This window comes from Centropristis striata, chromosome 14, assembly GCF_030273125.1.
Source record: "Centropristis striata isolate RG_2023a ecotype Rhode Island chromosome 14, C.striata_1.0, whole genome shotgun sequence".
NCBI lineage: Eukaryota > Metazoa > Chordata > Actinopteri > Perciformes > Serranidae > Centropristis > Centropristis striata.
This window is the reverse complement of record NC_081530.1, coordinates 16,483,886-16,506,437: the sequence shown is the minus strand read 5'-3', so window position 1 is coordinate 16,506,437 and position 22,552 is coordinate 16,483,886. Positions and strand designations below refer to the sequence as shown.

Genomic DNA, 22,552 nt, shown 5'->3' with positions numbered 1-22,552 from the left:
TTTAAATCAAAATCTGTTTATTGAAGGATTTTCAGTTTAACAAAAGTGCAATGCTGAATGGTAATTACAGAGACATGGGGTAGACATGAGTACAACAATTAGCACCAATGTGTCCAGATAGATATGAATTGGGTAATATAACTTAAAGAGAAACAAAACACAGAAAACAAACAAACAGAAAACAAACAAAAAAAACATTTACATTTACCGAAAAGAAGGAAATAAAATCTTCATATGTAAAATAACCCCTCCCTAGTCACTTGCCAATACACTACAATAATATGAGCACATTGCCACATCTAAAGCCTTCGCTAAAAATAAGCAGAGTACTTAGCTTTGCTAAGCTGCATCTAATGGCAGTCTTCACAGAGTCTGGAACGCATTAAGAAAAGGACCCCACGTTTTCTGAAATCTCCCACTTGATTGCTTTAGCGAGTATCTAACCTTCTCCAATTTTAAGCAGGACATGATTTCTTCTAGCCATTGTGCATGACTTGGAGAAGAGGCATCTCTCCACCTGAGCAGGATCAGTCGTCTAGCTAGCAGGGAGACAAAGGATATAGTACGTTGTTTTTCTTTGGATAACTCCACCTCTGCCTCCACGAACCCAAAAATAGTGATCAACGGGTTTGGTTCCAACCTGATGCCTAACACCCGAGAAAGTGTATGGAAAATTTCCCTCCAATAGTTGGTAAGGCTCGAACAGGACCAGTACATGTGAATGAGTGAAGCCTCAGCAAAACCGCATTTGATACAATGTGGGCTGATATCAGGGTACATAGAGGATAGTTTTGCTTTTGAGATATGAGCCCTGTGCACCACTTTGAACTGAATTAAGCTGTGACGTGCACAGAGGGAGGTTGAGTTAACCAGTTTGAGTATGGAAGTCCAAGTGTCCTCTGATAAAGGGAGACCCAAGTCTTCCTCCCATGCTGTTCTAAGCCTGTCCGTGGAGGCGCGCCTAAGATCCAATACCATGTTGTAAAGAGCTGAAATTAACTTTTTTTTAAGTGGATTTATAGAGAGGACTCTATCAACAATGGTGAGATCTGTTGATATTGAAGAGCCAAATAAATGAGAAAGAACAAAATGCCTTGCTTGAAGATATCTGAAAAAATTAGACTTTGGGAGACTGAATTTTTCACTTAGCTGCTCAAAAGACGCCAAGCTGTTGTCTATGAACAGGTCTTTAAAGTGCATGATACCCTTCCTGTGCCATTCATTAAAAACAGAATCCTGGCAGGATGGTTTAAATAGATGGTTTGATGCAATGGGGCTCAGGAGAGAGAAACTGTGGAATCCAAAATATTTCCTAAATTGTGCCCAGATTTTTAAAGAATGTTTAACCACCGGATTTTTTATAAATTTGAGTGAGGGAAGTGGGAGTGGGGATCCGAGGAATGCAAGAAGTGACATATTATCATCCGACTGTATCTCCATCGCTACCCAGTCAGGGCAGTCAGGTTGGCTGTAGTAAAAAGACCAAAACGCAAGACAGCGCAAGTTAGCAGCCCAATAATAGAAGCGAAAGTTTGGAAGACCGAGACCTCCAGAAGCCTTGGTTTTTTGCAGGTGGTTCTTGTTCAAACGTGGTCGTTTACCCTGCCACACATATGAAGAAATAACTGAATCGAGATGTCGGAAGAAGGATACAGGGATAAAGAGAGGTAGGGCCTGGAAAAGGTACAGAAATTTTGGTAAAATGGTCATCAGTTGATACGACCGACAAGAGATAATGACATGGGTGACCACTGTGCTAATATTTGTTTGGTTTGATTTAAAACATGATTACGTTCTCTTGGAATAGATCTTGGTGCTTTCTTGTAACTGAGATACCTAGATAGGAAAACTTATTATTTTCAATTTTAAAAGGCAAATTGGCAAGGTCCAGAGCTTGTGCCTTATTGTTTGACGGTTTATTTTTGGAAAAAAAAGAGACGTGGAATAAAGTGATTTTGAAGAAATATCACAATTCGAAGCTTCATTTTGGTTACTTGTTCGAACGGAAACTTGTGAAACTGATAATCCGTTCAAAAATCCCCGGAAAGTTCAAACTCCAACAACAACTTCAACCCCTAATCTGGACATTTAATTCCATTTCCTGTCTGTGAGATTAATATTTTGCAGCATGCACAGCAAGCGAGACACTAAAAGTCTACAACACGACAGTCTCAGTTTTAACAACATGGTTCTCTCCGGGCTGCAAGAACAGAATGATGTCAGTTCTTGACGCATCATCTGGGCAGAACTTTTTTCTTCTGTGGTGTTCGACAATTATTGTGTGATTGGTCAGAAATTTGACTTGACGTGTGCTGCAGTGGGAGGGCCCTATGAGGAGTTTCTTGTAAACCAGGGATTCTCAAAGTGTGGTGCACGAGCTGCCGCTAGGGGGTGCACGAGATGGAAAATGTAATGGCGGTCTGATAATTACACAATAACATTTTTCCCCCCACAGAATAAAGACATGTAAATAGACATTTCTTTTATAAAATGTAAAATCAAAAACTGTAATATCAATTAATAAATAAATGCAGGCTATTCAAAATGCACATCTTAAAATGAAGCGTGGAAGAAGTAATTTTTTTTCAATGCAGCTCAAAATATAACATTTTCCTCAACTTATGTGCTTTCTGCCTCTGATCCTGAGCCTGTCATCATCCTCTTTGCTCTTAAAAGTGGAAGCTTGCGCAAAACTTTGTTGCATTATATTGAAACTGTGTTTCAGATGAATTCAAATGTGAGAGCGCATTGTTGTGATAGTGATTATTTAATTACATGTGTGTTCTGGTCATTTGAGCATGATTAAACATGCCGCCTTTATTATGGCTATAAAAAAGCTTATTGCATATATATTTTTTTAAGGTGTGGGGGATTGGGGGTGTGTCAACCCGGTTGGGACATAGAAGGGGGTGCACGGCTAAAATATTTGGGAAATGCTGTTGTAAAGTATGGAATGTCCTGGCCGGAACTAACTTTGTCCTTGTTCTTTCCTCCTTGATTGGTGGAGTATGTATAAGCCTTTAAGAATTTAAACGAAACTACTTGGCAAAGTTTGGTAAAAAGATCGTGGTTTGGGTTAAAATAAATACATTTGTTACATAAAAGAAGTTATGTAGTCAAGACGAGTTGACTTTTGGTTTTACATGAGACATGAACATCTTCAAGTTCCTTGTCCTCTTCCCTAAGCAAACTTTCTGCTGCATCAGCAGTTGTGGAGCACCTGTTCTGAGTGTCTAATATTGCCTTGAAAAAGTGTCGGTATTTGATGACCTGGGAATGAGAAGCTTATGAACTTTATTCTCACTTTAACCACAAATTGTTTTTGTGGCCTTCAGGCAGGACTCAGGAGGTGGACCCAGTTCTCTGGTGTCACAGTCCAACTAAGGAGCTTCGTTTAATTAAGAAGAAAGTTGCCTCTGAACATAATCCATCCAAGGATTACATTTTTTAATCACAACATAATTGAAAAAACTATTTAGTATCATATAAATGTAATTTAGAAGACGGTGCTTTTAAAATTCTGCGTGCGGGGACCTGATGACTTACAGTCGACTTGCACTTTGTTTGTAAAACTTTGTGACTTAAACTTGCCCTCAAAGACTCAAGGCCTGATCTGGACGTAGAGATAGCGCGGGAGGGGTGATGCTTTATTTTAATCACGTTCCACAGATGGTGCTCTGTAAGACACCGCACAGACGTTTAATAAACTTTCCCTGTTGAACCCTGTGAACCCCATTTCAGCTGGGCATTAACGGGCATTTAAACATCTTTTATACATCTAATCAACATAAAATTGCAGAGTTTTAGTCTCATTACATAATGTGTTACGAGCACAACAAAGTGTGATCGAAGGGTGGAATAAAATGCAGAGGAGGAGGGCGAGGAGGAGAGGAGGGCTCTAATGGAGCTCTTTACAAACCGAGCTAATTATTTCGACACACATAGGCAGACTCAGATCTCCAATCAATAGCCATTAGCTCCATTATGGCTGCCCAAATGGACTGCGGGTGTGTATCTGTGTGTGTGTGTGGAATATAATCACAGTGACAATAAAGATTGATTTGAATTTGTGCCGACCACTCACCATCTCCGTCGAGCTGCCGGCCTTCACAGGGGGAGGGGGCTTGTGCTTGGGGGGGCCCCTGTGTGCAGAAGAGACAGAGATAACGTGCTGCTTCGTTACGGCATCACATTTCTTTTTGTAATAAACAAAGAAACAAGTTGGGCAACTGTGAAAGCACAGAGAGAGAAAACCTTTAAATGCTGAGCTCTGAAGACATCCCATTGTGTCTGAATTCAATCCACTCGTCATTAATATTTTAATGCTAAATGGTAATATTTTCTCTAGAGCCACATCTTGAATGCATTATAAACAGACTTAAAATGTAATATAATCGGCTTTTAGCACTTTTTAAAAATAGTTTTAAGCACTCTTACATTTTCAGAATGCTATATAACAATAACTGTAACAGTAATTGTTTTTGTCTGTCATTTTGTGTCTTTTTGGGGTATTTTGTGTCTTTTTTGGGTCGTTTTGTGTCTTTTTTGGTTATTTTGTGTCTTTTTTTGGTAATTTTGTGTCTTTTTTTGGGGTCATTTTGTGTCTTTTTTGGTAATTCTGTGTATTTTTTGGTCATTTTGATACTGCCTCCAGCGGCCCCCAAGTAATTTGAATTTGAGACCCCTGCTTTAAAGGGTTTTGCACTATGAATCATTTGTAGATTTGCATTTGGCTGGTAGATAAATCTGTATCAAAGGTAAAGAATGAAAACAGACACTAGTTGAACAGGAGACCTTGTATGTAGACTACAATATGTGACACTCACACACAGCAGCTCTGGGATTTGCAAAAGCATCATTAATATGTTGGTCACAATGTGCAGAAAGACATCATGAGAAGCCTTCACTAACTGCAAACTGCAGATTTAACCAGCACACACGGCTCGTCTCTGCTCATTTCTGTCTACAGTTTCTGATGAATCTATCTTCATTCTCGTCTCGGCATATTTTCATGTCAAACTTTTAAAATGAAGTTGTTTCTAACTCTATATTTTAAGTATATAAAATAAACTTGTTTTCAGAGAAACAAGTTGAGAATATCTTTGTGGCAGCTTGGCTCGTAGCCCCTCCATGCAGAACAGCATAGAAGAAACACAGATTTTTAACATGAAACTTCTTTATTTAGCTTTTTTACCGGCTTTAATCAGCGGGTCTGTTATTTTAGAGAGGAGGAGACCTCTGCGGGTAATTCGGCTCCCAGTAAAAACCTTTGGAACAATCAACACAGAAGAGAGATTGAGCAAGAGAGGAAAAAAAATATTAAAAAAGAGCTGGTAATCAGACAACTTTGGCCACCCAGGAGAGAAAATATGTCTTCAAAAATTTGATTAAATTGAACTTATAATTGTTCTTACATGTCAGAGGAAACAGCTGATCAGTCATATCAGTTAAATGTTTGCTACATCGGAACTTATTTAGAAAAAGAGTTTACATTTCCTGTTTAGCGCATTTACTTTAAAAAAAAAAGAAGACAAAAACCACCTCAATCGAGCGAAAAAACTTTTATACCCTTTTAAAAAAAATTTTAATTGAATTTTTGTGTTTCCATCAAGCTTTTCTCATGCGAATCTTCAAAATGCGCATAGAAATTTGTTGATGGAAAGACAGCTAATGTCACCAAACAAAAAGTATTTTGTTATTGTTTAATTGAGAGACCCCTGTGGCACAGTAATGATAAAGTTCCTAACTGTGATTTACATTTTTTAGATTTCATAAAGCCAGTTAACATAGAAGCTGGTTGTATCCGTTTCGAACGTACAGCTCAGATGTTCAGATGTGAGCTTTTCACAGGCTTGAAATAAAAGGTCAGTGCTTAAACAAATCCCTAACACACTAAGAACACTGTCTCTCTCTCTCTGACAGCATACTGAGTCTTCAGCATGAACTCTACATCAGCTATAACAGGAATCTTTTAGAGGCTGGAAACAAATTATGGTTCCAGGCTTATAGGAATGTAATTCTCCAGTAATTTCTGACCAGGAGTTATTTTATGAATTATGAGGCTGGCATGTGAACCATTTCTATAATGCTGCTTTAGCCCTGAACTCTGGTTGAATGGAAGTTCATCATGTTATTCTGCCGGTGAAGTGGCGGCAGATTGGAGCAACACGTGTGCAACATCCAGAACGTGTGTGTGTTTAATTAACCTCTCGGAAACAATGACTGTGTGTTTGCTAATTTACTGTACACCCTGTTGCTCCTCAAGAAGTCTCTGTTTGGGAAAAATCACCTCTTAAAGTGGAATTAAAACAGGGAGGTTTAATAAATTCCTATTTGCTGCTGCAGCCCAGAGGGAAGAGCTGCACAGAGTGAAATCTGCAGGCGGCGTCACGCTGTAAACTTCAGGTCAGGATTTGTGACCGAGCTACTTCTGCCGGGTCCCCTCGTGACATGTAATAAGTTTTAATGAGCCTTAATCCTGGAAGGGGAGATTAATTTTGCTCAGGAGGTTGAATAAACGATCAAGTAGATGCAGTGTTGCTAATGAAGACTTACTCTCCGTCCTCCTGGCGCCTGCGGATGAAGAAGATGATGCCGATGATGACGCCGATGAAGACGAGGGCTCCGAGGATCCCTCCGATGACGGCGCCTGAGGAAGGGCCCGGAGTCTTTTGCCTCTCCTCTTCTGAAAAAAAAAAAACACAGAGAGAAACTTTTATTATTACCGATTCATTTCAATTTCATTTGACTGCTTCTGGCACTTTAATGCAGCTCACTTGCTATATTTGTATTTTTATTTGCTCTGCTGTCGGAAAAATAGTCTGTAGCTGTGCGTTCCGGCAGTATTTCATTAACTGGAGCCGAGCAAAGATATATAAAACAAACCTATATTGAGTTCTAATAGAATAGCAGTACAATGAAGCGTCATAAGAAATCCCCAGAGGAAAGATAACATGGAGGCAGGTATTCACAAGTCAAGTTTCTATTCAGTGTCACCCTGCATATGTTTTATAGTGAAGCACAGTCACATTAGCATAAAGAATTCAATATGAGATCTTGTAAAATGAAAGCAGCTCGAGCTCTCTGTTGTGTGCGAAACGCTCATGAATGCCATAAATCTTTACAGCTTCACATCAGCTGAGACTCACGCTGACCTCGACATCTCCCTTCAATTAAGAGCCTATTTATGATTTCCGGAGGGCTGCGAGGCATCTAAATTGACTGTAAAAGCCTCTCATTACAGTAGTGCTTTTATTTGAAAGAAAAAGCGAGAAAAAACACACAGGCTGACAGCAGCTGCACACTACTACCGCCGCGCATGCTTCTGCACAATCATCGACTCTAACAGGGATTTTGGCAGAAACAACAAAGAGAGGGTTGAATTATTTCTGCAGGTTGTTTGGTCCTTTCTGTCAGGAAATCATATTTCATCACTGCCGCCCAAGTAAAAGCACTCCACTGCGTTTGATACGGAGATGATAAAAGGATAATTACCCCTATGATTTGCACTCATTTAGCTTTACTACATACATTTAGCTGATGGTTGTATGATCATTCCCCTAAAATGAGGCCAATTTTTTGCTGCAAGAAGAAAAATATCTGTACTACAGCAGCTGTACGTACAGTAGTGTGAGCCTCTGTTCAAATTACAGCATGGAGAATCATCAAAATGTCATTTAATACATTTAAAAACACATTTGCATCACACAAAAAGACACTTTGTTGCAAAGAACGTTTTCCTAATCTACCAGAAGTGATATAAACCTCACGCTTTACAGCCAAGGAACCACCAGCATGAAGGGACCAGAAGAAACATCTGGATACAGAAAGTGAATAAAGAGGTCCAGGTTGCAACATTTCTACAAAAGAAATAGTCCTTATAAACTGTTAACAGTGAGATCTGTGTACTAGGGTTGCCAAATTCCAGAATGTTTAAAGTTGGAAACTTTCCAAAGGAATAAACCAGAATTTATGGGAATAAACTGGAATAAACAGGGAATTTACAAAATTGAAGGTTGGTCCTTAAACCTCTGAAGTCCAGGAGATTTTGGTTCAAATTTGTCAACTTCCTATGCATTAATTTCTGTCTCTGTTTAGCATCTTTCAGTCTGTCCTTACATCACATGCATGGCTCTTTTCTGTCGACAAACACTTGGCTATCAGTCTGATTTTTCATTTTATTTTAATTAACAAAGTATAAAGCTGCCAGGAACCCAAAATACAAACAAAAGACACAGGTTTCTATGGAAATGTAGCATTTTTGATTTTTTTTTTAACCATTTACACACAGAGAAAAACAGCAAAAAATAATAATAATAATAATAATAAAAATACAAAACAGTCTGTTTGCATGCATCAAAAATAGTAAGAGTTTTCATTGTAAAAAGAAAATTCACATTGTAAAAATGGTCTAGAAACATAAATGGTACTGTGAAAGCTCCCATGAAGCTCCTATGATTGCACTTTCAACTGGCTTTCTCAGATTGTCTACATATCATGTATAAAGAAAGTTATTACTGCAAATAAAACATGCATTTTCAATAAATAGATGGACTCCAGAGGGTTAACAGGGAACTTAAATATAGTTGGGGAAAATGTATTTTAGCATAATCTTGACTAAAACAACCAGATTTCATGCAAGTACACTTGAATATGAGTAATATTTAACTCAACATTCATGTTTTTGTTGTTCAATGAAAGAATTGATTGTTCAATACAATAATAATATAAGTAATAACCTAAATTACTGCAAGGGAGACACTGACATTGCCATTTTCAAAGGTGTCTCCTGTATGGAAGAATTATCCTATCTTTATTCAAGAGTGTAGATTTTCAGTTTGAGAGCATAATTTGTCTTTCTCGTGCTCAGATTTGTTCTCCTCATGCTCACATTTTGCGCTCGCACTCAGATTTCTGCTGCTTTCTTTCAAAATGTGTGCGTGCACTTAAAAATCACATGCTTGTGCTCATATTTCTTCTTCTTGGACACAAACATTTTGCTCGCACTCAAATATGTCCTGTGCGCGCTCAAATCTAAAGTCTACGCGCTCAGATCTCAACTCTGCGCTCCCAAAACGTTTGTGCTCGCACTCAGAACACGCACGTCCTCTCAGGTTGAGGTGTCTGCTCAGACTGAACGATGTCCCGCCCTGCGCTTAAAATAGTGTGTTTCACCAGCCAATAGGGAGACAGCTAGATTGTGGCCCCGTCTTGGGTGCGTTCCCTCGCCTTTTTGAGCGCTCCGTAGGGGCAGGTACATGGTCTGTTTGTAAAACTGCTTCTCTCTTAAAATACACCAATTTACCATATTAGCCAGCTATTTGAATCGTCACCTATTTAAGACGCAGCATATTTATGTAGAATTAATCTTAAGTAGTCCTAAAAAGAGTTATCGTAGTTTAGATTATATATATATATATTTTTTATTATTATTTTTTGATATATATATATATGTTTGTTTTTTTCACCTGTACAGTGGTGTCATGATAGTCCAGTGGTAAAGGACACTATCATCTGTTGCATTTTAAACCATGGGACGCCGGTTCGCATCCCGTCCACTGCACTCTTGCTGCATGCTAATAATTAAAAAAAAAAAATATATATATATATATAATCTAAACTACGATAACTCTTTTTAGGACTACTTAAGATTAATTCTACATAAATATGCTGCATCTTAAATAGGTGACGATTCAAATAGCTGGCTTATATGGTAAATTGGTGTATTTTAAGAGAGAAGCAGTTTTACAAACAGACCATACACCCGCCCCTACGGAGCGCTCAAAAAGTCGAGGGAACGCACCCAAGACGGGGCCACAATCTAGCTGTCTCCCTATTGGCTGGTGAAACACACTATTTTAAGCGCAGGGCGGGACATCGTTCAGTCTGAGCAGACACCTCAACCTGAGAGGACGTGCGTGTTCTGAGTGCGAGCACAAACGTTTTGAGAGCACAGAGTTGAGATCTGAGCGCTTAGACTTTAGATTTGAGCACGCAAAGGACATATTTGAGTGCAAGCTAAATGTTTGTGTCCAAGAAGAAGAAATGTGAGCACAAGCATGTGATTTTTAAGTGTACGCACACATTTTGAAAGAAAGCAGCAGAAATCTGAGTGCGAGCGCAAAATGTGAGCATGAGGAGAACAAATCTGAGCACGAGAAAGACAAATTATGCTCTCAAACTGAAAATCTACGCTCTTGAATAAAGATAGGATAATTCTTCCATACTCCTGACCTCTGACCTGAAGGTATAAGAATGAAAATGTGTTTAATATGAGCCTAAAATATCTATATTGACAATAAGTTGGTTTCTCAGCAGTTTCCAGAACAGAAAAGCCTGCAATCTAATTGCCAAAAGAAGCAATTCTTGCAGAATTCTCCAAATTGCAGACATTTTTTACACCATAATTATACCACACAATCACAGCATGGGTTTTCTTGGTGTTGCTCAAGCTCTTTGTGTCTAAATGTGGTACTCTGGAGGAATCTTTTACCATTTATCTCAATTCTCAAGTGGTCAGAAATGGTTAACTTTAGCACCAAATCTGTGTAGGAAATGGAATCAAACCCCAAAATGCTCCAACAGACATAAATGGGGGGCCTTCACAGACATCCATCATAAAACCATTCTACACAAAAAGTTTGTTACAGATCTGAGGCTAGTAAAGCTTGACTCACAGTACTGACCTGAACCTCAAGTTAATGCTGCACACAACTTCTATGTAGCATCTAAAGCTATTTCAGCCCCAAAAATGGCTCTATGAGGGTCTCAGAGAGTTAACATCCTTTGTATTTGGGTGGTCACAGAAGTTAAAGATGTAGATAAATAAAAAAACACCAATGCATAGGTAGATACTACAAGAGATAAGTGAGAAAATATAGAGAAGCAGGAGAGTTCCTGAAAATACAATGTGTTTGATTACAGAGAAAGACTGTCTGCATTTCCTTCTCCTCGCCAGAAGGTGGAGTTCTGTTCCAAGCTTACAGTCTTCAAGGATAGATAGATAGATAGATAGATAGATAGATAGATAGATAGATAGATAGATAGATAGATAGATAGATAGATATTTTGGTAAATACTCTGGGATACGGGCCATGTTGTGTGTGTGTGTGTGTGTGTGTGTGTGAGTTTAGTTATCACGTCTGCCACAATAGTCACAAACAGAAGAGGGAGCAAGTTTTGATTATGTATGATCACAAACGCACAGCGAGGATGGAGAGAGGGAAGATAATGGAAAAGGAAAGAGGGAGAAGATATGAAAACAAAGGAGAGATGGAGGGAGAGATGAAGATGGAGGAAAGAGGGATGGAGGGAGGGAGGCGAGGAGGGAAGGATGGATTGAAGGTGGGGAGAGAAAACAGAAGGAATACACAATGGAGAGACAGATGGAGGGAGGAGGGAGAGAAACAGAGAGTGACACTGGCCTTTCCTCACAGCTGGAGCTGCACAAACACACAGAAGCAAGTGGAGTGAAGCAATCCCTTCCTCTCCCCTGTGTGTGAGTGTGTATGTGTATGTGTGTGTGTGTGTGTGTGTGTGTGTGTGTATGCAAGAAGCTCATTTGATATGTGCCATGGTGTTATCGAGGTTTACACTGGCCATGTTTGTCGTTGATGTTTGTGGTCGATAACAAAACCGTCTTTTCAATAAACAATGAGTCACAGTGCTGCATGAGGAACGCCACACGGAGGACATGGAAGGAGGGAGGAAGAGGAGGAGGAGGAGGGAGGAAGAGGAGAGGGAGGAGGAAGAGGAGGAAAGAAAGGGAGGAAGAGGAGAGAGGAGAAGGAGGGAGGAAGAGAAGAAAGAGGATAAGGAGGAAGAGGAGGAGGACAAGGGAAGAGGAGGAAGAGGGGGAGGAGGGTAAAAGTAGGAAGAGGGAGGAAGAGGAGGAGGGAGCAAGAGAAGGAGGAGGGAAGATGATGAGGAAGATGAGGAGGAAGAGGAGAGGGAGGAGGAGAAGGAGGAGGCGGGAGGAAGAGGAGGGAGGGCGGAAGAGGAGGAAGAGGAGAAAGAGGAGGGGGAGGGAGGAAGAGGAGAAATAGGAGGGAGGAAGAGGAGAGAAAGGGAGGAAGAGGAGAAGAGAGAGGAAGGGGAGGAGGATGTGGAAGCTGATTGGTCAGAGAGCTGAGAGAAGAAGAGTCGATGGATTTCTGACTTTGATTTAAAACTGGTGTTAACAACCTCACAGAGAACAAACTCACAACTCTCACACTCATTAGCTCCAGAAAGCATCAAACACAGCTGCAGAAGACCTCAGGTACTAAACCGCACGATGCAACAATGGAAACCTTTTCATCCACCTGTTCTATGAGCAGAAACCTGAAAGGAATCTCAGAAATGTGAACAAATGGCTGCTGGAAAAGTTGAGCTGCGTATTAGGAAAAAAGATGCATTCATTTTCACCATAAATAATGTAATTACAGGATCAGTTTGTTTCATTTCAACACCCACCCACCAGGAAGCCTCACAAATAAAGATTTTAAAAAGGGCAGGAAATGCCAGATGGTGTGTGTGGACACAGAAGAGAAATTAACTTACATAATAATGAAAGTGTATTAATAATAAAACTTTTGAATGAGCACCCAAGCTGTTATCACTCTGAGAGCCAAGATTACACGGAGCACAGGGTCAGAATAAATGAGAGCAGAACACACTTTGTGAATGCTATGTTTGCAATCTGCTTTCGGGATTTTGCTTGGTTGGTTGTTTTTTTTAAAAGGTTTAAAACACTTGACAGGTTTCTTCCTGCCAACAGGTTTCAGAAGGAAAAAGATAATGGAGCGCATTGGGAAATGACCTGGTGGAACTTATCAGGCGAGGTTTAACAGGATAATGTCTCACAAGTCAAACACAACAGAGGTTATTCTGATCTTAGTAGGAGTTTGCATGCAAATCAGTGTTTTTTACCGATTATAGTGAAGGTCAACCCCCGCCAGGCCAACAAAGTAAATTTTTTAATGCATCTGAAAACCCCATAAAATATCCATTGGAGTGTTTCTCCTATATTCATCCTGCTGCAGCACCACAGTGAGTCCATAAACGGACAGTTGAGGGTCTGCTAAAGAGCATTAAATGCTAAATTGCTTGACAGAAACGGGTCATATAGGAACTTAACAGATGGATTTTCTTGCAAAAGAAAGTGCTGTGTAGTGGATTAAATCTATGCAGATCTAAAGGTGTGGGTTCGGAAAAGTAACAGATACATATTTGGAAAAGTAACTGATATTGTTAAGTATTTATAGGTAATATTAGGTGTTATATAGGAAGAGGGAGAGGAGGAAGAGGAGGAAGGAGGAGGATGAGGAGGAAGACGGAGGAGGAGGGAGGAACAGGAGGGGGAAGATGGAGGAAGAGAAGGAGGGAGGAAGAGGGGAAGGGAGGTAGAGTAGAAGGAGTGAGGAGGGAGGAGGAGGGGGAGGCAGGAAGAGGAGAAGGGGGAGGGAGAGAAGGAGGAGGAAGAGAAGGTAGGAAGAGGAGGAAGAGGGGAAGGAAGAGGGAGGCAATGGAGGAAGAGGAGGGAGGAAGAGTAGAGGGAGGAGGAGGAGGAGGAGGATGTGGAACCTGATTGGTCAGAGAGCTGAGAGAAGAAGAGTCGATGGATTTTCAACTTTTCAAGAGGAGGAGGAGGATGGAAGAAGAGGAGGGAGGAAGAGGTATAAGGAGGGAGGAGGGTGGAGGGGGGAAGAGGAGGAGGAGGGAGGAGGGGGATAAAGATATGGGTTCTGATAAGTAATATTTGGAAAAGTAACTGATATTTTATATCTGATAATATTAGGTGTTAAATCTGACAATTTTGTTAGGTTTAGGCAACAAAAGTACATGGTTAGTCTTAGGAAAACATAGTTTGGTGTAAAATAACTGCTGCATGATTTGAGATAATTACAGAAGTTACATAGATTACAGAAAGAAATGTGATATAAAACGTTACATTATGTAACCTTTAAATTATAATGTTGACTTTTGGTTTCACTGGAACTAGTGTCAATGTAACTAAGTACATTGACTCAAGCTAGTTGTATTTTTACTTGAGTTTATTATTGATTTTATGTAACTTCATACTTCTACTGCTACATTTTGAGGCAAATATTTTTTACTTTTTACTCCACTGCATTTAGCTGACAGCTTAAGTTACTTTTCAGGTCGAGATAAAAAAAAAACATGATAAATTTAAAATGATTATGCATTTTTATTAAATAAGCCACATAACCCCATATTCAGTAGTTAAAATTAGCAGTAACAGTAAGATGCTGCTCACATAAGTGCATCAAATATAACAATCCAATAATATATGTAACAATCTGAGTGATACTATTCTGCACAACGAGCCTGTAGGGACTGACAAAGGGGAGTGAGATGCCCATGTAGGTGCAGGTCTCTCAAATGGAAAATGATGAATTCTGGTTGATGGTTTATGCGCAACTTAACGCACAATTTTACGCACGTATTTTAGTTTGCGTCAGGGGCCGATCCATACATCACTTTTGTAAAGCACTTGAGCTGCATTCTTTGTATGAAAGGTGCAACGCAAATATGTTAATTATCTCTTTTGTATCCACTCACTTATGCTTTAAGTCACACGTTTTTGTCCACAGATCAGTCTGACCAGCCGAGTTCTCCAAGTAGGAGGAAAGGTACAAAATACTCTAATCCAAATCGGTCTACTGGGCTCTAGTTATTGAATTCATAGCTTTGCTTTCAGAGTCAGCTTTTGAAAAAGTGTCTTCATAAGCGATTAAAAGTTGCTTAGTAGCAGAAATGTCGCAGCCGCCATTGCAACAGGAAGCCGCTGATCTGGGCTCTGACAAGTGAAGCTGCAGCATATAGTCTCAACTGACGATAGCGCCACCTGCTGTTAGTGTCTAAATATCGTCACACTTAAAAAAAACGCCTAAGTCATTTATTGTCAATTTTTTTTTTGCCCAAATCATCTCCTCATGACGCCGGCCACCTATTGTAAAATGGCCTACATCCTCAGTTGATCAGATCATGTGATTTTAACCCTTTAAGATAATGACCTATGTCAAGCTGCAGTTAAGCAGATTTATTATGTCTAAGTAAAAATAAAATGTGACTGGGGCAATTTTTTGAACATGCCTTTGTGACTTAAGCAAGATATGGTAACACTTTATTTTGAAGGTGTCTACATAAGAGTGACATGAGCATGTCATAAACATGACATGGGATGTGTCGTGAACATTAATGACACTTTGAAGTATCGTTAATTCTCATGATACTTGTCATGTCATGTTTCTGACAGGCTTGTGTGACTCTTATGTAGACACCTTCAAAATAAAGTGTTACCATATCTTGCTTAAGTCACAAAGGCATGTTCAAAAAATAAGTCTAAGTCATTTATTTCTAAGTTACATAATTTACACACAGTGTTATTACTATGCCAATAGTCATCCATTGTTACATCCTTTTTGAGTGAAATGATCAATAAATGTCATATGTTACACTTTTGGTGAAGTTTTTTTGTGTTTCCTGCAAAACTTGAAAAAATGAATTAGGTGATTATTTTAACAGGGTGACGATATTAAATTCTATGTAAAAACCAGTGGTGGAAGGTAACTAAGTACATTTACTCAAGTACTGTACGTCAAACTTGTACTTGAGTATTTCCATTTCTGTAACTTTATACTTCTACTCCACTACATCTTAGAGGCAAATATTGTGTGTATATATGTGTGTGTGTGTATATATATATATATATGTATACAAACCACATAACAACATAACAATATAGTAAGTAGTAGATAGTTGTGTCACTGCAGTGTGGCGAGTAACGACAGAATAGGGACATTAAGGAGCTCTGGGCTCCAGCAACATGAAGGAAACCAAACATGTTTCATCTGCATAAACCACCTGCCCTACGATTACACAAGGCCAGTTGAAGATTGGTAAAATTTCCCTATAACCAAGGTTTCAGTTGTCTAACACACACTATATATATATATATATATATATATATATATATATATATATATATATATTTATATGAAATAGACATTCTTGTTTGGCAATAAGGTTGTATAGAGGAAGTATGGTGGGGAACATTTGCATACGAGTAGTAGAAAATCCAGACTTTCTCCAACCTTTTGCAAACCTTTGGCTGTTTGTTCCAAGCGAGTTAAAAGCGTTCTTTGAACAACTTTCCTTCCAGCTTCTTAGTTAAAGTTCGGAGTGACAAAATGGGTAGCAAAACAACCAAAAAGTGTTTTTTTTATCCATGTATCTGTGAGCTGCAGGAGTGATTCTCCGTTTGTTAGTCCACAGCACAGCAGCTTTTTAAATCTCCCACATGCAGGTTGCTTTAGTGGTGAGTCAACACACCCACTGACACTTCCTGTCTGTCCTGGGCTCAACACATCCTCATCTGTTGCTACACACACACACACACACACACACACACACACACAGACCTTTCGCTTTCATTCACCTCCAGCCATTAGATTCTGTCTTTATCTAAAATGCGGCTCGATTTCCTCATCAGCGAGTTGGTGCCGGTTCCTGCTGGAGTTAGTAGAATATTTATATGAATTATCAAACATTTATATTGTTAAATCAATAGCCTGGGCTTCATATTGTAGCATTGCTTTTTAGATGTAAAAACGAGTGGGTGGGAATTCGCTGGTGCACACTACAGCAGCCCTCCACTCCTGCTTAGCTCGTTCTGTTTCTGTCCATTTCTCACTCCATCGACTGGTAGCAAAACACCCCAAATCTGTAGCCATAATGCTATTATCTAAGTGACACTCAAGTGGTGAGAAATTGCTACTGTATCACATGCAATTTAAATGAAATTGAAACAACAATCCCTGTCTAAAGCGCTCCATTGCTCTCTCTTATCAAACGCTCCAATGTGTGGGCTGTATTAGCCATCAGAGAAACACATTGTGCCCAAGGCCTGCACTTAACTGTCTCTCTGTGATACACAACATGGATAAAAAACACATATTTGGTGAAAAAAGAGAGAAAATACCACTCTGTCACACACACACACACACACACACACACACACACACACACACACACACACACAGATTCATGCACCGTAGACAGAAACACAAGTACCCTACTAAAAGGTTGCTTGTAATATTCAGGAATTTAAGGTCATTGTTGTTATTCTCACAACACTCATTATTATTCTGCATCACATGTCACAGAGTGGAAACATAAACCTGGAAGAGTCAAATTTAGGCCAAACTGTATTTGTTCTACAGAAAGAGTGGACTTGTGAATATATGCACAGAGGTATCATCTATTTTGGGCCACCAGGTATTAGTCTTACTTCTGGGAATACTCTAACTTGTATTATAAATAATTTGATCAGACAAAGGTAGACTAACTTTGACAGCTGAGAGTCTCTCACATAAGTTGAGGACCAAAAATCCAACAGTAACAGCATAGATGTGAACACAGCTGATGAGTCACTCAGGCACAATATCCACTTCAACCCATCAGGACAAAAACCACTTTATTCCAATGGAAATTTCAGTTGTTATAGCAGAGAGATAATGATATAGCCATAAGGCTACTGCTGTATTCTACATTATCAACACATCCTCATACCTAAATAACAGAAAAAGTTGTTTGCCAGTGACTCCAAAAAGGACATAAATGGCTGTTCAATTTAAAGTTGTGAAATGGCTCCAAAACTACTGGGTTAAGTTTAGTTACCGTTTTTCCTCAAATAGTATCCGGGGCTTCTATTAATAAAAAATCAGTTTGGGACCCGGCTAATAATAGGGGCAGGCTATTATCTGAAGGAGACTTTTATTAAAAAAAGAAAATCAGAGCAGCTCTGACCGGCACATTTTAGAGTGTTTTACACAGTTCATCGTAGCCAGTTACCCGGATGTCGGCCTTATTGGAAGTACTCGGATGTAAACAAACAATGAACAGCACGCTGAATCTTCATTTTAAGTAGGATTTAAAATGTCTAAACTACTAAAAAGCCCAGAATAGTGTGCGCAAAAGGCTTGACTTTACAGAGAATGACTAGGACAGCGGGAGAAACAACCATATTTACCGACAGTACTAACTTGTGTGGCCAAAATTCAAAATACATGTATTGTGTCAAAATCTGTTACCTGTCAAATGATGTTTCCTGAATGGTGTTCTCTGTAGCATCACCTCCGCAGTTGGAGTTAGGATTTAAGTTTAAGGTTAGGCCTTGAAGAGAGAACTGTTTGGGGTTAAGGTAAACTTGGGGTCATGTTAAGCAACTTAAAGGAGGACTGGTTGGGGTCAGGGGTCAGGTTGGTGGTCGACGAGTGAACAGACTTTGACATAACACCGGTAAGACATCCGGCTGATAAAAGAGGCCGGCTTTTATTTACCAAAAATTGTTTTTTACACCCGGTTACTAAATGAGGCCGGTCATTAATAGGGGCCTGGCTTTAAATTGAGGAAATACGGTAAGTCGTTTTTTCGTTGTGTAATATCTGACATGCTGACATTGTTATATTTCTAAGTCAATGTTTTGGCTTTTAAAAAAGGTTAAACTTTAGGTTTCATGCAGGACACAAACAGTGGCCTGCATGAAAGTCCTGTGTTTGTTTGACCCATCAAACCTACTCAACATCCTTGCTTTGCAGACTTTGTTGCTCTTTATACGACCTCACCAGACTTCCTCCTTTGCTCTCGTCATAATTATAAAGGCAGTACAAGTTGCACCTAACAATAAATATAAAATGCTTCAAAGCAACCTGCTTGCACAGCTTAGATGGTTTGATACTGTTTAAGCAGGTGTTTCAAAAGCTCTTGCAACAATGGAATTAATTTAAAAAAAAATCAGCAGTTGTCTTTGTGCTGCTACTGTGTGCATGCATGCAGATATAACCTTGTTTAGTTCAGCAAAGTTAGGCAAACTGTTTTATGATGTATCAAAAAGAGAATGGTAAAAGAAACTTACTGGAGTAGAAAAAAAAGATTTTTTAATCATTCATTTACGCCATTTACTTCACAACACAGTGCTCTCCCCTACCTGACAGAACATTAACTGCTTCTGATAATGTCTGATAAAGAAACGGCATTAATATCAGTAATCTGGCATTACTTTATATTGGATTACAACCCAATATTTGCAAGTTCACAAAAACAGGACAAAGTCTAGAACTTTTGTTTGTATTTGTACTTATACTTGTAAAAAAGGAATAAACTAAAAGTGTGTATATAATCCAATTAATTGTGAGTCGGGAGTTGCAGCTTATTACAACCCATATTGACCTCTAGTGGTTGTATTAATTATGACAGAAGTAAAGGAGGGAGTCAAGTGACGTTGTATAAAGACTGACAAAGTCTACGACTAGAGGATATTGGGGTGGATATGTTGGTCAAAAAACACAGGGTTTTCATCAAATCTGACCATCTAAAAATGACATTCCTATGCAACAAAACTGCATATGACTTCAAGGGAATTATGCTTTCTCCTGGATTACGTTTGTTTGGGCAAAAATGTTTCTAATTGAAGTCCAACCTAATCAAAGAATATGTGTCAGGGTGGATAGTTATGTCAAATGACCACAGGATGTTACCCAGGAGACAGTTGTTCATGAAACCAAAAGTCAGAGTTGTTTTTTAAGTTACATTTATAAGTTAACTTGTATGTGACGTCACCATGTAGTTACATTCGTACGTTATGAGTTGATACTGTTATTACTTTTGCTCGGCCAGATCTCCATTTTGTCTTGACAAAAAGCTCCAATAAAGAACCAAAGAAGTCATTTAGAAAATGGAGAGGACATGGCGGGCTGCAATCATAACAATAACCACTGAAATGATGCTGCGGAGGGAAGTAAAAACTGAGCCTGGTGCCGCTGTTCACTCATCCATAAAATGCCATTTTGAGAAGTGAGCATTTGAAAACTTGCAGCTGATTGAGTGGCTGCCTCTGAGTTTTTAAGGTCGTGTTGCCCAAATGTTTTTGACAAAAAAGATCTCTGTGAGCTTAAAGAGAAGTTTTGCTCCGAGCCCCTGCAGCGGCGCGCCTGAAATGTAGACTGTGATGCAATATGACAGCATATGAATGAACGTTACCATCAGATTCAGCGACTGAAATTTGCTGCCACACACACACACGCACACACACACACACACACACACAAAACAACTCACGTACTTCCTTTTCATTCTCTCTGTGAAAGCTACACTCACATACAGTTAGTCAGTTTATAAATAGCAGCCTCGATGTTGGAAGTAAGGTGGGAAGCCGGAGAGAAGTGGTGAAAAGAAGGCGAGGATCTGGGGAGTCAGTGGGAACGGAAACGAGAGAGGAGAGAAAAATCTAAGGAAGAGAGGAAGGAAAATAGAGAGGGAGAGTGAAGGTGAAGCAGTGAAAGGAGGAGAGGAAGCTGAGCAGGGGTTGGGGTTCGAGGAGGAGGGAGGGATGAGGAGCGATAAACGAGGGAGGGATGAAGACTAGGAGGAGGAGGAGGGGTGATAGAAGTGTTAGCGGCCTGCGGAAAAGAGGAGGAGATTTTAAAGGTCTAAATACTCCCGAGGGAGTCCATGAGTGACACTGGAACAACTGCCTCTCTCTCTTTCTCTCCACAATCCTCCTTTCACCTCCTCTCTTTTCACTTTTTTCTTATTATTTCCCACTTTCTCTTTCACCCTTTTGCCTTCCATTACCCCTTTAACCACTTCCTCTCCCTTCCTTTTCATCCCTCTCAGCTCGTCCTTCATCAGACTAGTGCACTCAGTACTTCTCTGTGCCTCCAGTTAAGACATAAGTCTCTCAATCACTTTGTTTTTCTCCCTTTTCACAGCCGCTCTGTCGCCTTCTATCGCAGTCTGTTGCTCACTTGTTCTCTGCTGCTGTGCCAACATGAAAAATGCCCCTGTTGCTTTGTCCTTCCTTTACAAAAACACCTATTTTACCCAATGCGCCCCACCTCCCCCCCCTCATCTTCCATCTCTGACTCACAAACGGCGACATTAGCGCGCCCTCTCGCATTTACAGACTCTGAAAAGACAAATTGACTCACAAGCACTCACAAACACATACGTGGAAAACACAAATCCATAAATACAAGAGAGCTGTGCGGCCACCAAGCACTAAAAAGACCACTAAAATTATGAGTGCACAGAAATTACTGCAATCAGCGAGCAATTATGATGAATAAAAAAGGAATGATTATAATCTTAGAGGCTAAAAGCTTCTTTATTCCTTTCAGCAAGGCACTTCAGAAAAGAGCCATGAGAGCTGCAGAGAGGGAGAGAGAGCGAGCAGGGAAGAGAAAGGAAAAGGTGAGGAGAAAACACAGATTGAGAGGGCTCGAAGAAGAGCGGCATAACTGAATAGTGTGTTGCACATTCAACCTGATTCACAGTCAACACATTCCCAAGACTCTTCAAGTCCCCTGCAGTGAGAATCTGAAGTTTCAAAAGGTTAAACATGCAATTCTTTCTACAATCTCAGTCTACAAACAGGAAAAATCAAGTAAATGTTTTTGCCAGGAGCTTAAGATGACATTATTTTAACTAACACCAATCTAATAAAAGGATGCATTTTCATTTTAACATCATTTTTTAAATTAATATTTTTGCAATTAACTTTTTAACTTATGACCATGTCTGCAAATACAGCCACACATTTATTTGCTTCCAATTGCATCACAAACTGTGGAAGAAAATGTTTTTAAAGATATAATCTCGAAGATCTCCACATGGTTTTCTTCCGCCAAATAACAAAAAAGTGCAAAGGCAAGCAAAACGAGTACTAAAACACTAAGAGTAGAGTTCAACACAAAGGTTGTTGAAAATGCATGGCAAGGCAAGGATTGTTGAAGGATTTTGTTGCCATCCCATTTAATTGTGTGATAACAACCTTCTGCATGTATAGTAGGTGGAGCAGGGACTTTTGAACCCATATTTATGAGGCTAAGAACTGATACATTCACGTGTTTTTAATTTGATTTAATCCAAACCATGATTTTTTTTACTAAACCCAACCATGTGGTTTATCGTTTCCTAATTCTAAGCATGTAGTTTTGTTGCGACCCACTGCATGTATAGTAGGTGGAGCGGGGACTTTTAAATCCATATTTATGAGACTAATAGCTGATAATGGCAATTTAATAGGCTGATAATATTTGTTTAGGAACCTCATCCCTAGATGCGACTAAATCCTGGACCAAACAGACATTAATGTAAATTAAATCTTCAAGATTACTACTTTAACTAGTTTTTCTGTCTTGTTTGGAGGTTACTGCACCAAATCCTGGAGGATTCCTCAGAGAAAGTGTTTCTTTTGTGTCCTTCCTAATGCCCAAAGAACATATAATACTGTAAAATATCACAGTCTGGTGATTCAGCCAGTGTTTCAGGGTCCTTTTTTTTTGGCAGTGGTGAGGTTTTCTTTTCTCTTTGGACAAAAGGAGAAATGTGGAGGACATGAAGTTGCATCGAGCGCAGCTACAGTACAAAGGGATTTATGACAGAAATTGTTTTAATGATCTAAAACATCAATGGTAAATGCCAGGATTTTGGTTTGAGCCCTTCTGCAAAGGCCTCCCTGATCGACCTACAGACCAAGTCTCTGGGG

General features: G+C 39.5%; 1 protein-coding gene across 1 annotated transcript in view; it reads right to left on the bottom strand.

Moving 5' to 3' along the window:
* The window catches only part of pvrl2l (PVR cell adhesion molecule related 2 like), a 369,773-nt gene that overhangs the window by 5,820 nt on the left and 341,401 nt on the right, over nt 1–22,552 (bottom strand). The window contains exons 7-8 of the mRNA XM_059350685.1: nt 6,556–6,685; nt 4,085–4,142 (exon numbers count right to left, since the gene is read on the bottom strand). Coding sequence (XP_059206668.1) covers nt 4,085–4,142; nt 6,556–6,685 — 188 coding nt within the window. The remainder of the gene's footprint in view (nt 1–4,084; nt 4,143–6,555; nt 6,686–22,552) is intronic.